We start from the raw sequence: 15,033 nt of genomic DNA, 5'->3' as shown, positions 1-15,033 counted from the left end.
TCCTCGGTACGCACTGTCACTGTGTCTGTTTCCATCTCGTCCAGCTGTGTATGTAACATTTCACGTAAACCCTGTTTCTTGTCTGCATCGAAGTAGCGGTCCTTATACCTAGCATCGAGCATGGTGGCAACACAGTAAAGAGGCTCAGAGAGAATACCACCGAATTGCTTGTTCACACCCTTGAGTACTTTTGTAAGTTTTAACCCCACGGTCTGTCAGCAATTTTGTTGCGCAGGTGTTTCAATGCCATGACAGAGGGTATCACGTCTGCTGCAGACGCAGTTAATGAGCTTATTTCTCGATTCAGTTTGCAAGTTTCAAACATGTTCTCAAATGCCATTGAAATGGCAGCAGTGATATGAGAACCAGCACATTCTTGAGTATGGAATACGGCTTTCCTCAGTACGAAATCCTCGTCAACGCACTGTGCTGTCAGAGAGGCAGTTTAGGGCAGGTGGCTGACTGTAAGAAAGCCGAGCTATGGAGGGACTAATCAGCATCATGTGACAGATAGATCATGTGAGTTTAAGTGCTAAACGTTGTACCTTTTTTTGGTAGCTACAGGTATAGCTCAGGTGAATGGTAAAGAGCTGTAGAACAAATGTATCATATTTTCACACTTGTGTTATCAAACAAAATTCAGGTGTGTGTGTGTGTGTGTGGTCAATAGGAAGGAGAGAACAATGATAAGTTCTTTACACACCCTCGGAACCCCAAGGCGCTGGCAGCGTACCTGTTTGCTCACAACCACCTGTTCTACATGATGGAGCTGCTAACAGGAGTCCTACTGATGGTCCTGTCACTCTGTGAGGCTCCCGCTGTACCATCACTACGCCTGGATGTTTACGTGCGTACACACATACTACCACTGACACAGGTCTACATCACTCTGGAGCTGCTGGGTTAGAGGTTAAAGGTTGTGTTCTGTCTCTGTAGGTCCATGCCACTCTGGAGTTACTGGCTCTGGTTATGGTGGCGTTTGAACTCTGTATGAAGCTGCGCTGGCTCGGCTTCCACACATTCATCAGACACAAGAGGACCATGGTGAAGGTAAATACATATCTGCATAGAAGTGAAACTCCAGTCCTAAAAATTGGAGCATCCCAAACGTATTGTATAGATTACAAATAAGAATAGTCCCAGAACAGTGCCCTGAGGGAACCCTTGTGACCTTTTTTTACTCACAAGAGTGACAAACTCTTGCCTGTCAGTTGGTTTTAAAAACATTTGTATTTTCACCGTTTCATATGTCTGACACCTGGTCTGTCCTATGTGTAGACTTGTGTGTTGCTGCTCCAGTTTGTGGAGGCCATAGTGGTTCTGATCCGGCAGACATCGCACCTGCGTGTGACCAGAGCACTCAGACCCATATTCCTGGTGGATTGCAGATACTGTGGTGCCGTGCGAAGGTATACACACACATTTTCTTTTAACTAAGTCACTGAGAAATGTTGTTTGCAAAGCGTGAATAACTGTTGTGTGTTGTTATCCTCTTGTCCAATCAGAAACCTGCGTCAAATTTTCCAGTCCCTTCCCCCTTTTATAGACATCCTGCTTCTGCTGCTCTTCTTTATGGTCATCTTTGCCATCCTGGGTGAGACACACACACACATCATTTCTTCAAGGTTGATAACGACATTGATCCTAGATGAAAATCCTTGATGAGTCTCCAAAAACAGTGGACAATTGAACAGTGGAAATTAAATTATTTATATAAACAACCTCAAAATTAATAAAATCCATTCTGTTCTATTGTGCCTGTGTGAGTATGGCTCTGTTCTCTCTCTCTACAGGCTTCTGTCTGTTCTCCCCTAATACTTCTGATCCGGTGAGTGAGAATGACATTTGTTGTATTTTGTGCCTCTGTAGAAGACTGCTAGTCTTGTGCTAACTGGAGTGGTCTATCTTATACTGGTCTCATACCATTTTGTCTGGTGTTCTCTCTCCTCAGTACTTCAACACTCTGGAGAACAGCATCGTGAGTCTTTTTGTGCTCGTGACCACCGCAAAGTAAGGCTCCGATACCACACACACACCAACTCCTGCTTTACACATCAGTCTGTCTAATAGTCTGATGTTTCATACTCTGTGACTGTTTTGATTGTAATACTCTCTAAAGAAAGCATTGTCCTTGATAAGATTGTATTACTCTCTAAAGACAATATATTGCCTGATGCAGTGTTTCTGCTGAATTCATTTAGCTGTGGCGCTGCGCCACGGCAAAACAATTGCCGCCACTGCAAAAAATAACAGTTTAACATCATAGAAACTTTCAGTAAAGTTTTGTTATGCACATTTGCTTTTCCTCAGTAAATAGATCTGTCTGGGTACAACACTCATTCTAAAGGTTATTTAGCTGTTTGCTTTGGGCCACTGTAGCAGCTATACCTGCCTGCGTGCGAAACACAGTGCACCGTCCTGCAAACAGCACGCTAGTCACTGGAGAGACCTGCAGCGCGAAACACAGTGCACCGTCCTGCAAACAACACGCTAGTCACTGGAGAGACCTGCGGCGCGAAACACAGTGCACCGTCCTGCAAACAGCACGCTAGTCACTGGAGAGACCTGCGGCGCGAAACACAGTGCACCGTCCTGCAAACAGCACGCTAGTCACAGGAGAGACCTGCGGCGCAAAACACAGGTTACTTGAATCACTTCAGAGTGCACCGCCTTCAGTCGGAGAGACAACGCGCCATATTAGGCCACCCAGATCTCACCCCTCACTTACTCAAGTCTCAACCCTGCACTAGTCAAGTCTAACCCCTCCTCAAGCCTCACCCTCCCCTAGTCAAATACTCAGTGTCAAGTACCAGTGGCGTATCACAGTTTTGCGAGGCCCCCTGCAAGGTCAGAGCAAAAAACAACAACCAAACAAAAGCAGCAACCTTCGTGCAATTCTACACATTTCACCTGAGCAATCTTTTTGCAGGTGCATGGCAACAGTTGAACAGGATGAAGGAAAAAGGAAACCGCACACTGCTCTTGATAGTATCACTGATCTTTAATACGCTTACGTATCGGCCTCACGGCCTTCCTCAGAGCTTTTGTGAATTTTTTTTAATTAGCACCCTTATGTAGACCTAGCTCCACCCACATCCGATCCACGCATGGAAAGGGGTTGGAGGCAAAGGAAAAACAAATACGTGCTACCAAATATAACAATATGCATATCATAAATATTCAAAATAAAGTGTGTAAATAAGACGTATATTAAACACGTCTGTAAAACCACAATGAGGACATATCAAGTTTTCATTAATCATTGGATACATCGTACGAAAAACATCAGAGTAATCTTAAATAGGGGCATAGAGAAAAAATAGCAGTTTTAAAGCTAATTTCATGTTATTCTACAATGAGGCTGAGAGAACGTTTAATTTACAGCTAATTTCCATTTTGCAATGGCTTATGACATGTTCATATGCTATCTGGGCCCCCCAACCAAAAATAAATAGACTGGACTGCATCTCCAGTTGTCAGAACAGGGAGAGAGTAGGCTATTGGGTAGGGCAAGTAGCGCACTGTCTAATTAAAATAGTTATTCATTTTGGAATACAATGCCCCCCCACTGCTACTAACACTGGCCTGATGATATTGTATTACCAAAAACAATACACTATGAATATATGCAGAAACTGCTTCTCCATTACAAATCCCCAATCACACTTGTAGGTAATGTCATGGTGACATTAGCTAGCATAGCTCATGCACAGAAACAAGTAAATGGGTCTTACTGTCGTGCCGTGTCGAACTGCACATTTGAAGGCCGTGCATATAAAGTTGTTTTTGACAAAAATCAAAAAGTTTTAGTTAGTCACTTTCACAAGGTTGGAGTAACGACAGGTTCAGCTACTTAAAACATTGTCTCATCTGTTTTGCCTTTTAGAATTAGATAAAATTAACAAGTAAGGACACTTTTTTCACTTCTCCCATTAACTTGCCAAACCCCGGTCTCGTCTGTCGAGCCTGCTTCACGACGTGTTTCACGGAAGTATCGCGATGTTGCGCCTCTGGGTTTGAAAACTCCATGGTATTACTCTCTCAAGACAGAATGGTGCCTGATGAGGTTGTATTACTCTCTCAAGACAGAATGGTGCCTGATGAGATTGTATTGCTCTCTCAAGACAGAATGGTACCTGATGAGGTTGTATTACTCTCTCAAGACAGCATAGTGCCTGATGAGGTTGTATTACTCTCTCAAGACAGAATGGTGCCTGATGAGATTGTATTACTCTCTCAAGACAGAATGGTGCCTGATGAGATTGTATTACTCTCTAAGCATTGTGCCTGTTGGGATTGTATTATTCTCTCAAGACAGCATAGTGCCTGATGAGGTTGTATTGCTCTCTCAAGACAGAATGGTTACTGATGAGGTTGTATTACTCTCTCAAGACAGAATGGTGCCTGATGAGGTTGTATTACTCTCTCAAGACAGAATGGTACCTGAGGAGGTTGTATTACTCTCTCAAGACAGAATGGTGCCTGATGAGGTTGTATTACTCTCTCAAGACAGAATGGTGCCTGATGAGATTGTATTACTCTCTCAAGACAGAATGGTGCCTGATGAGATTGTATTACTCTCTCAAGACAGAATGGTGCCTGATGAGATTGTATTACTCTCTCAAGACAGAATGGTGCCTGATGAGATTGTATTACTCTCTAAGCATTGTGCCTGTTGGGATTGTATTATTCTCTCAAGACAGCATAGTGCCTGATGAGGTTGTATTGCTCTCTCAAGACAGCATAGTGCCTGAGGAGGTTGTATTGCTCTCTCAAGACAGTATAGTGCCTGATGAGTTTGTATTATTCTCTCAAGACAGCATAGTGCCTGAGGAGGTTGTATTGCTCTCTCAAGACAGCATAGTGCCTGATGAGGTTGTATTGCTCTCTAAAGACAATATAGAGCCTTATGAGACTTCTGGTGTGTCCTGTTTCCTCTAGCTTCCCAGATGTGATGATGCCAGCGTACTCTCGCAACCGCTGGTCCTGTGTCTTCTTCATCGTCTACCTCTCCATAGAACTCTACTTCATCATGAACTTGGTATACACACACACAGACACACACACAATATGTTGCTTCCCTCCTGTGCACCCTATGGCCATGGTATAACACTGTGTGTGTTGCAGCTCCTGGCGGTGGTGTTCGATACGTTTAACGGTGTTGAGAAGATGAAGTTTAAATCTCTCCTGCTTCACAAACGCTCTGCTATCGACCATGCCTTCCAACTTCTGGTCAGCAGACAGGTACACACACACACACACACACACACACACGTTTAGCCCCCACCTAAAGTGTCTGTAAGCTGTTGTAACTTATGTTTAACTGTTGCATTTTGTGTGTGTTGTCTCCCCAGAGGCCAATGGGTGTGTCTCTGAAGCAGTTCGATGGTCTAATGCGTTTCTACAGACCTCGTATGTCATCCAGAGACCGCTTCCTCACATACAAGGCCCTCAACACTGCAGGAGCACCCATGCTCAGGTAACACACACACACATACACTCATGCAGACATCACAAGCAAACACGCACATACTGTAAGTGTTGTTGTTTTAAAGAAGTCTTTGTGATGTTCTGTTGCAGCCTGGATGACTTTTATAAGTTCTATGAAGTCATCGGTCTCAAATGGAAGGTAAGCCTAACATACTGTCGTGACGTGACTACTATTAATCTGAAGACTGTTATTTATCTTATCATTAACTGTGTTTAATTGTTACTCAATTAAATGTAATAATGTAACAATTAATTCATTAGGAATTTGGGGAACCACGGGAAGAGTTACCATCTCCCGAATTAAATTCGAAAGATATATAGATATCTCTTACATCAATAAGTCACTTATTATTCATTAACTCATATCAGTCTCATTCTGAACGTCGTAGACCTCTTGAATCTGCAAGAACTCCAGCCTTTTCTGATTATTCAGTTCTACACCAATTGATTTAATAATTTATTTACTAAATAAATAATAACACAGAATATACATACACACTTACATGAGATAAAAGTCCCTAGTGGACTGACAAGATATGATGGCTTGTTACACATATGGAGAGGGAGGGGTAGGTAAAGAGAGACAACACTTGGATACATTTGGAACCTACGCTCAAAGGAATAGTAATACTTTGCACATGAACCACTGCTCATTTGGATAAGAAATGCAATGTATATATTTATGCGTAATGTCTTTCTCTGTCGTCTCTCTGTTGAAACCAATCGATCCGTCTATGGGGTATGGCTTGATGTAAGGCTCTGGTTGTCCACCAGAGGTCACAATGTCCTCCTTAGTTGTAGAGCTTCTCTGGTAGTGAAGTGCTTGTTAGACGAGATACTTCAGTTGTACCAACGGTTGTCTGAGATGGGATTTTTGCTTCCCACCTCATGTCTTTAGTCAAAGTGTTAGGACCACTTTTACATGCACAGCTGCGGACTGTGAATGTTTCTGGCCTCGTAGTGGAGGTTATCTTCTCACGTCGTGTTGCTTTTCAGAGTTTCCAACCATTTCAATGTGTTGACCATGGTGTCACGTCTTTTGGCCGCACCATTTTCAGCCGTGTAGCCACCACTCCACGCTGTCTAGTCTGAATGTAAATTTAGTTACCAAGGCTTTTATCCTCGGGTAAAAAGGGGGCGTTCCATCACGCCGATACAATGTCTGTGCTCACATGGGCATGGTTACTGACTGGGCAAAAGTTATGAAAAACAATTATCTAATTTAGAAGACTAAAATCACATTTATAACTTAACCAAAAGTTCATACTTAATCATATATTTTATACAACATTTAGATGTAAACTTAACAAATAGAATGCGTAGCCTTTCCAAGTTACAGTTATTTAGTTATACCATCCTTAAAAACTCTTAGGGCCAGGGGGCAGTATTTTCACGGCCGGATGAAAAACGTACCCAATTTAAACAGGTTACTACTGTGGCCCAGAAAATAGAATATGCATATTATTAGTAGATTTGGATAGAAAACACTCTGAAGTTTCTAAAACTGTTTCAATGGTGTCTGTGAGTATAACAGAACTCATATGGCAGGCAAAAACCTGAGAAAAATTGAACCAGGAAGTGGGAGAAATGAGATATGTAGTTGTTCTTTTTTTGAGTCCCTTGAGAAACTACAGTGACATAGGGTTTACGTTGCACCTCCTAAGGCTTCCATTGGCTGTCAACTTTCTTTAGAAACTGGTTTCATCCGTCTCCTGTTACCGGGCGGAAAATTGTGGCTCAGTCAATCAGTGGCCAGTCTGAAGACAGGTGTCTCGTGACGCGCATGCACGCGAGTTCGCTGTTCGTTATTTTTCTTCTGGGATGAATACCCATTGTCGGGTTGGAAAATTATCGCAATTTTACGTTAAAAAATACCCTAAAGATTGATTGTAAACATCGTTTGACATGTTTCTACAAACGGTAATGGAACCTTTGAACTTTTCGTCTATGGATTTGCGCCCACGCCTCATGGCATTGTAATAGTGTTCTGATGGGCCAACAAAACGGAGGTATTTGGACATAAATGATGGACTTTGCAGAACAAATGAACATTTCTTGTGGGAGTCCTTCTGAGTGCATTCCGCCGAAGATCAGCAAAGGTAAGAAAATATTTCGAACATATTTTAGAGATTTGTCGACGCCGTGGTTGTAGGCTAACTGTATAGCTTAGCATTGAAGGCTAAGTTCTGTACTCAGAATATTGAACAATGTGCTTTCTCCGTAAAGTTATTTTGAAATCTGACAAAGCGGTTGCATAAAGGAGTAGATTATCTATAATTCTTTAAATAATTGTTATACATTTTGTCAACGTTTATGATGAGTATTTCTGTAAATTGATGTGCCCTTTCATCAATAGTAATGGGGAGAAAACATTTTCTGAACGTCACGCACCAATGTAAAATGGGGTTTTTGGATATAAATATGAACTTGATCGAACAAAAAAAATGCATGTATTGTCTAACATGATGTCCTAGGAGTGTCATCTGATGAAGATTGTCAAAGGTTAGTGCTTAATTTTAGCTGTATATCTGGTTTTGTGATGGCTATCTGTGCTTGGTAAATGGCTGTTTTTTTTATTGTTTTTTGCTAAGGTGCTATCCTAAAATAATCTAATGTTTTGCTTTCACCGTAAAGCCTTTTTGAAATCGGACAATGTGGTTGGATTAACGAGAAGATTGTCTTTAAAATGACATATAATACTTTAATTTTAATTTTGAGATTTTTGTGTTTTGAATTTCGCGCCGTGCTCTCTCACTGGTTGTTGTCCAACCAATCCCGTTAACGGGATTTTATCTCGAAGGGGTCCTCAAGAGGTTAATGACATCACAAAATAATAAACATTATGACATGATTATTCTTTTGATCCCCACTGACCATTCCTATCTTATAAATATTGTTCCCATTTTCACTTTCTGCACAAAAAGGTTTTGGCGGCCAAAGTCTCTCTACACAAAGCACATTCTTTTCCCAATACTCCAGGGCAGGAAAGACCCTTTTGCGGCACACAATTTATGACCGGGTGTTAAGGTTCCAGAACCGGCACAACTCCCCCCACTCCCCCCTGGCTATCTGTCAGCCATTTGCCAAGCTGATCTGGAACCTTTGATCCTCACCCAGGATCGAGTCATGACAACACACACACAATTTTCCCATCTCTCTGTGTGGATACCTGTACCTATATACACACCTCTCTGTGCCGTCTGTGTGTGTTATTGTACTCTGTAGGCACGGCGGAGCGGGGAACACTGGTTTGATGATCTTCCACACACTACTTTTCTTATCTTCAAAGGTGATTCTTACTTTTTCCCTTCTATCTTCCATCCATCTAATGCTGTGTTCTTATCTGGGGTGACTCAGACTGACTGACCTCCTTCTGTTTATGTTTCTAACAGGCATCAACCTGCTGGTCAAGTCTAAAGCCTTCCAGTACACCATGTGTAAGTGGACATCCATTATTAGTAGTTTATAGTACTATGATTTGTGTTGTCATCCTAGGACAAATCTTACTCTAGGACAAATCTTACTCTAGGACAAATCTTACTCTAGGACAAATCTTACTCTAGGACAAAACTTACTCTAGGACAAAACTTACTCTAGGACAAACTTACTCTAGGACAGCCTAACTCTCCTCTCTCTCCTCTCTCTCCCCTCTAGATGTGGTGGTGGCCGTTAACGGAGTGTGGATCTTAGTAGAGACCTACATGTTGAATAGTAAGAGTCTTAGTAGAGTCCTACATGTTGAATAGTAGGAGTCTTAGTAGAGACCTACATGTGGAATAGTAGGAGTCTTAGTAGAGACCTACATGTTGAATAGTAGGAGTCTTAGTAGAGACCTACATGTTGAATAGTAGGAGTCTTAGTAGAGACCTACATGTTGAATAGTAGGAGTCTTAGTAGAGACCTACATGTTGAATAGTAGGAGTCTTAGTAGAGACCTATATGTTGAATAGTAGGAGTCTTAGTAGAGACCTATATGTTGAATAGTAGGAGTCTTAGTAGAGACCTACATGTTGAATAGTAGGAGTCTTAGTAGAGACCTACATGTTGAATAGTAGGAGTCTTAGTAGAGACCTATATGTTGAATAGTAACTAAACCTATTCCCAAACTATAAAGTACATTTAATGCAGATTCTCTATTGAGCATGCTTTTTAGTTCAGGACTAGACTGTTTCTGATCTCTGTCCTGGCCCCTTCTCCTGCAGGTGGATTCTCCTGGTCCAGAATGGTTCCCTGGAGCTACATCATCTTCCTCACCAGTAAGAACACACACACACAGAGCCACCTCCTCTTTGTCACTAGTGAGAACACACATTTGTACTCCCCCCTCTCTCTCTTTCTCAATCTCTAGTCTATGGGGTGGAGGTGTTGTTGAAAATAACAGGCTTGGGGCCGTTGGCCTACTTCAGCTCTGGCTGGAACCTGTGAGTACCGACCATTAAACCCTAACACCCTACCCTCAACCATTAGCATGTCCACTGTGATTATCTAGTAGCCTAGTAGCCATCAGTGTCTCTGTGTTCGCCTCACCAGGTTTGACTTCTCTGTGACGGTGTTTGCCTTTCTGGGCTTGATTGCCCTGGCCTTCGACATGGAGCCCTTCTACTTCATTGTGGTGCTCAGACCGCTGCAGCTACTCAGGTGGGTTACTATGACAACACACATCTATGTTTTCAGGGTTATTTTGTTAGGTACATGTTATATGTAGATTTTATAAATATTGTAATGATCATCACGTGTAAGTGTGTGTTTTCTCTCTCAGGTTGTTTAAGATAAAGCAGAGGTATCGCAACGTGTTGGACACCATGTTTGAACTCTTCCCAAGGATGGCAAGGTAACGCCTTTACTTCCTGACCTCTGAACCATAACCCACTATATTTACATACAAGGCAGGTATGAACCTTTTAATAAGAACCTTTGTGTGTTCTCAGTTTGGGGCTGACACTGATCATCTTCTACTACTCCTTTGCCATCGTGGGGATGGAGTTCTTCGCTGAAGTAGTTTACCCTAACTGCTGCAAGTGAGTCACACACACACTCCTCATACACACAGTTTCCTCACACACTCCACACATCAACCTGTAAGTCTACCCTGACACGTTGTTCGAAGCAGAGCCTACCACAGACTATGAATTCTACAAAGGATATTGGAGCTCTAGTAATATGACTACAAGATGGCTATCTTGGTCAGGGTGGTTCACATGGGTTTCAGTTATGTTATTTCTCTCTATTCTTTCTCTCTTTATCTACTCTATTTCTCTCTCTACTCTATTTCTCTCTCTCTCTACTCTATTTCTCTCTACTCTATTTCTCTCTCTCTCTACTCTATTTCTCTCTCTCTCTACTCTATTTCTCTCTCTCTACTCTATTTCTCTCTCTCTACTCTATTTCTCTCTCTCTCTACTCTATTTCTCTCTCTCTCTACTCTATTTCTCTCTCTCTCTACTCTATTTCTCTCTCTCTACTCTATTTCTCTCTCTCTACTCTATTTCTCTCTCTCTACTCTATTTCTCTCTCTCTCTACTCTATTTCTCTCTCTCTCTACTCTATTTCTCTCTCTACTCTATTTCTCTCTCTCTCTCTACTCTATTTCTCTCTCTACTCTATTTCTCTCTCTACTCTATTTCTCTCTCTCTCTCTACTCTATTTCTCTCTCTACTCTATTTCTCTCTCTCTCTCTACTCTATTTCTCTCTCTCTACTCTATTTCTCTCTCTCTCTCTACTCTATTTCTCTCTCTCTACTCTATTTCTCTCTCTCTACTCTATTTCTCTCTCTCTACTCTATTTCTCTCTCTCTACTCTATTTCTCTCTCTCTCTACTCTATTTCTCTCTCTCTCTACTCTATTTCTCTCTCTCTACTCTATTTCTCTCTCTCTACTCTATTTCTCTCTCTCTCTACTCTATTTCTCTCTCGCTCTACTCTATTTCTCTCTCTCTCTCTACTCTATTTCTCTCTCTCATACCCCCCCTATCAGTACCAGTACAGTAGCTGATTCCTACAGGCAGATCAATGTAACCATAGGCAACAGGACGGTGCTGGACGAGGGCTACTACTATCTCAACAACTTCAACAATATCCTCAGCAGCTTTGGTAAACACATGCACACACAGTAGTCGATACTAGGCAGTTCCCTGTTATATATAATGAACAAAAATATAAACACAACATGCAACCATTTCAAAGATTTTACTGAGTTACAGTTCATATATGGAAACCCAATTGAAATAAATTCATTAGGCCCTAATCTATGGATTTCACATGACTGGGCAGGGGTGCAGCCATAGGTGGGCCTTGGAGGGCATAGGCCCACCCACTTGGGCATGGGTGCAGCCTTGGGTGGGTCTTGAAGGGCATAGGCCCACCTACTTGGCAGCCAGGCCCAGCCAATCAGAATAATTTTTTCCCCACAAAGGGGCTTTATTACAGACAGAAATACTCCTCAGATCCCCCCACTCCCGCCAAGACGATCCCGCAGGTGAAGAAGCCGGATGTAGAGGTCCTGGGCTGGCGTGGTTACATGTGGTCTGCGGTTGTGAGGCCGGTTGGACGTACTGCCAAATTCTCTAAAACGAAGTTGGTAGAGAAATTAACATTCTGGTGAACATTCCTGCAGTCAGCTTGCCAATTGCACGCTCCCTCAACTTGAGACATCCATGGCATTGTGTTGTGTGACAAACTGCACATTTTAGAGCGACCTTTTATTATCCCCAACACAAGGTGCATCTGTGTAATGATCATGCTGTTTAATCAGCTTCTTGATATGCCACACCTGTCAGGTGGATGGATCATTTTGGCAAAGGAGAAATGCTCACTAACAGGGATGTAAACAAATTTGTGCACAAAATCTGAGCGAATTAACTTGTCTGGGCTAGGGGGCAGTATTTTCACTGCCGGGTGAAAAATGTACCCAATTTAAACAGGTTACTACTCTGGCCCAGAAAATAGAATATACATATTATTAGTAGATTTGGATAGAAAGCCCTCTGAAGTTTCTAAAACTGTTTGAATGGTGTCTGTGAGTATAACAGAACTCATATAGCAGGCAAAAACCTGAGAAAATTCCAAGCAGGAAGTGGAAAGTATGAGAATTGTAGTTCTTCTTTTGATTCTCTATCGAAGAAACAGTGTCTGTGGGGGACGTTGCACTTCCTAAGGCTTCCATTGGCTGTCTAAAGCCTTCAGAAAGTGGTTTGAGCATTTTCCTGTCACTGGGCAGATAATAGGAGCTCAGTTACTGAGTGGTCTGCCTGGCAACAAAGGGATTGGATATGCGCAGTCACGCGAGCACGCCGTTCCTTCTTTTTCTTCTTGAATGAATATGCTATTGTCCGGTTGGAATATTATCGCAACTTTACGTTAAAAATACCATAAAGATTTGATTTTAAACAGCGTTTGACATGCTTCTAAGTACGGTAATGGAACATTTTGAGTTTTCGTCTCTCGTTCCGCGCTCGCGCATTATGCCTTTGGATAAGTGATCTGTACGCACAAACAAAACGGAGGTATTTGTACATAAATATGGATTATTTTGAACAAAAACAACATTTCTTGTGGAAGTAGCAGTCTTGGGAGTGCATTCTGACAAAGATCAGCAAAGGTAAGAGAATATTTCTAATACTAATTCTGAGTTTAGGTGACCCCGAACTTGGCGGGTGTCTGTATAGCTCACCGTGATGGCTGAGCTATGTACTCAGAATATTCAAAAATGTGCTTTCTCTGTAAAGCTATTTTAAAATCTGACACAGACTACCCCTGGATGCAACCGCTATCTATAATTCTTTAAATAATTGTTATATATTTTGTCAACGTTTATGATGAGCATTTTTGTAAATAGATGTGCACATTCACCGGACGTTTTGGTTGGAATACATTTTCTGAACATCACGCGCCAATGTAAAATGCTGCTTTTGGATATAAATATGAACTTTATCGAACAAAACATACATGTATTGTGTAACATAATGTCCTAGGAGTGTCATCTGATGAAGATCGTCAAAGGTTAGTGCTTCATTTAGCTGTGTTTTGGGTTTTATTGACACATGTCCTTGCTTGGAAAATGGTTGTGATTATTTTTGTCTATGTACTCTCCTAACATAATCTGTTTTGCTTTCGCTGTAAAGCCTTTTTGAAATTGGACAATGTGGTTACATCAAGGAGAAGTGTATATTTAAAATGGTGTAAAATAGTTGTATGTTTGAGAGTTGAATTATGACATTTTGTTGTTTTTGAATTTTCCGCCCTGATATTTCACTGGCTGTGTTCCGCATCCCACCTAGCCCATAGAAGTTAAGCTTTTTGTGCATTTGGAGAAAAAAAATATATATTTTTTTTCAGCACATGAAACATGGGACCAACACTTTACATTTTGTGTTTTATATTTTTGTTCAGTGTAATAAAGTGCTAGGGATTTATTTGGAATTCAGGATCTCTCTCCCTCTCCTCTCTGCAGTGACTCTGTTTGAGCTGACTGTGGTAAACAACTGGTACATCACCATGGTAATACTCTGTTCGTCCTCACAATGAATGCTGCCTATCTGATTAAACCTCTGGTGCTGCCTGACTGTCAAGCTTGTCCAGCGTTGTGATTGGTTGCTGAGGTTGATTGACAGCTGCTGTCCCCTACCCCACAGGAAGGAGTGACATCCATGACCACTCACTGGAGCCGCCTCTACTTCATGACCTTCTACATCGTCACCATGGTAAGACCGGTTGTGTCTGTGTGCACACGTACACTACCGTTCAAAAGTTTGGGGTCACTTAGAAATGTCCTTGTTTTTGAAAGATAAGCACATTTCATTGGTCCATTTAAAATAACATCAAATTGATCAGAAATACAATGTAGACATTGTTAGTGTTGTAAATGACTATTGTAGCTGGAAACGGCTGATTTTTTTTTTATGGAATATCTACATATGCGACAGAGGCCCATTATCAGCAACCATCATTCCTGTGTTTCAATGGCACGTTGTGTTAGCTAATCCAATTTATCATTTTAAAAGGCTAATTGATCATTAGAAAACCCTTTTGCAATTATGTTAGCCCAGCTGAAAACTGTTGTTCTGATTTTAAAGAAGCAATAAAACTGGCCTTCTTTAGACTAGTTGAGTATCTGGAACATCAGCATTTGTGGGTACGATTACAAGCTCAAAATGGCCAGAAACAAAGACGTTTCTTCTGAAATTCGCCAGTCTATTCTTGTTCTGAGAAATGAAGGCTATTCCATGCGAGAAATTGCCAAGAAACTGAAGATCTCGTACAACGCTGTGTACTACTCCCTTCACAGAACAGCGCAAACTGGCTCTAACCAGAATAGAAAGAGGAGTGGGAGGCCCCGGTGCACAACTGAGCAAGAGGACAAGTACATTAATGTCTAGTTTGAGAAACAGGTGCCTCACAAGTCCTCAACTGGCAGCTTCATTAAATAGTACCCACAAGACACCAGTCTCAACGTCAACAGTGAAGAAGCAACTCTGGGATGCTGGCCTTCCAGACAGAGTTCCTCTGTCCAGTGTCTGTGTTCTTTTGCCATCTTAATCTTTTATT

General features: G+C 41.7%; 1 protein-coding gene across 1 annotated transcript in view; it reads left to right on the top strand.

Moving 5' to 3' along the window:
• Positions 1 to 15,033, top strand: part of tpcn1 (two pore segment channel 1) — a 29,023-nt gene that overhangs the window by 10,938 nt on the left and 3,052 nt on the right. Inside the window, exons 3-23 of the mRNA XM_029763104.1 lie at positions 671 to 847; positions 937 to 1,050; positions 1,279 to 1,409; positions 1,506 to 1,594; positions 1,794 to 1,828; positions 1,952 to 2,010; positions 4,942 to 5,041; positions 5,128 to 5,244; positions 5,355 to 5,479; positions 5,581 to 5,629; positions 8,716 to 8,779; positions 8,883 to 8,927; positions 9,145 to 9,201; positions 9,693 to 9,746; positions 9,839 to 9,911; positions 10,021 to 10,128; positions 10,250 to 10,321; positions 10,419 to 10,508; positions 11,465 to 11,580; positions 13,940 to 13,986; positions 14,121 to 14,189. Of these exons, the coding sequence (XP_029618964.1) occupies positions 671 to 847; positions 937 to 1,050; positions 1,279 to 1,409; positions 1,506 to 1,594; positions 1,794 to 1,828; positions 1,952 to 2,010; positions 4,942 to 5,041; positions 5,128 to 5,244; positions 5,355 to 5,479; positions 5,581 to 5,629; positions 8,716 to 8,779; positions 8,883 to 8,927; positions 9,145 to 9,201; positions 9,693 to 9,746; positions 9,839 to 9,911; positions 10,021 to 10,128; positions 10,250 to 10,321; positions 10,419 to 10,508; positions 11,465 to 11,580; positions 13,940 to 13,986; positions 14,121 to 14,189 (1,791 nt within the window). The remainder of the gene's footprint in view (positions 1 to 670; positions 848 to 936; positions 1,051 to 1,278; positions 1,410 to 1,505; positions 1,595 to 1,793; positions 1,829 to 1,951; positions 2,011 to 4,941; positions 5,042 to 5,127; positions 5,245 to 5,354; positions 5,480 to 5,580; positions 5,630 to 8,715; positions 8,780 to 8,882; positions 8,928 to 9,144; positions 9,202 to 9,692; positions 9,747 to 9,838; positions 9,912 to 10,020; positions 10,129 to 10,249; positions 10,322 to 10,418; positions 10,509 to 11,464; positions 11,581 to 13,939; positions 13,987 to 14,120; positions 14,190 to 15,033) is intronic.

The sequence above is a fragment of the Salmo trutta genome, chromosome 9 (assembly GCF_901001165.1).
Source record: "Salmo trutta chromosome 9, fSalTru1.1, whole genome shotgun sequence".
In the NCBI taxonomy this organism is placed as follows: domain Eukaryota; kingdom Metazoa; phylum Chordata; class Actinopteri; order Salmoniformes; family Salmonidae; genus Salmo; species Salmo trutta.
Note: the sequence above shows the minus strand (reverse complement) of the source record. Positions and strands in the feature narration are given on the sequence as shown.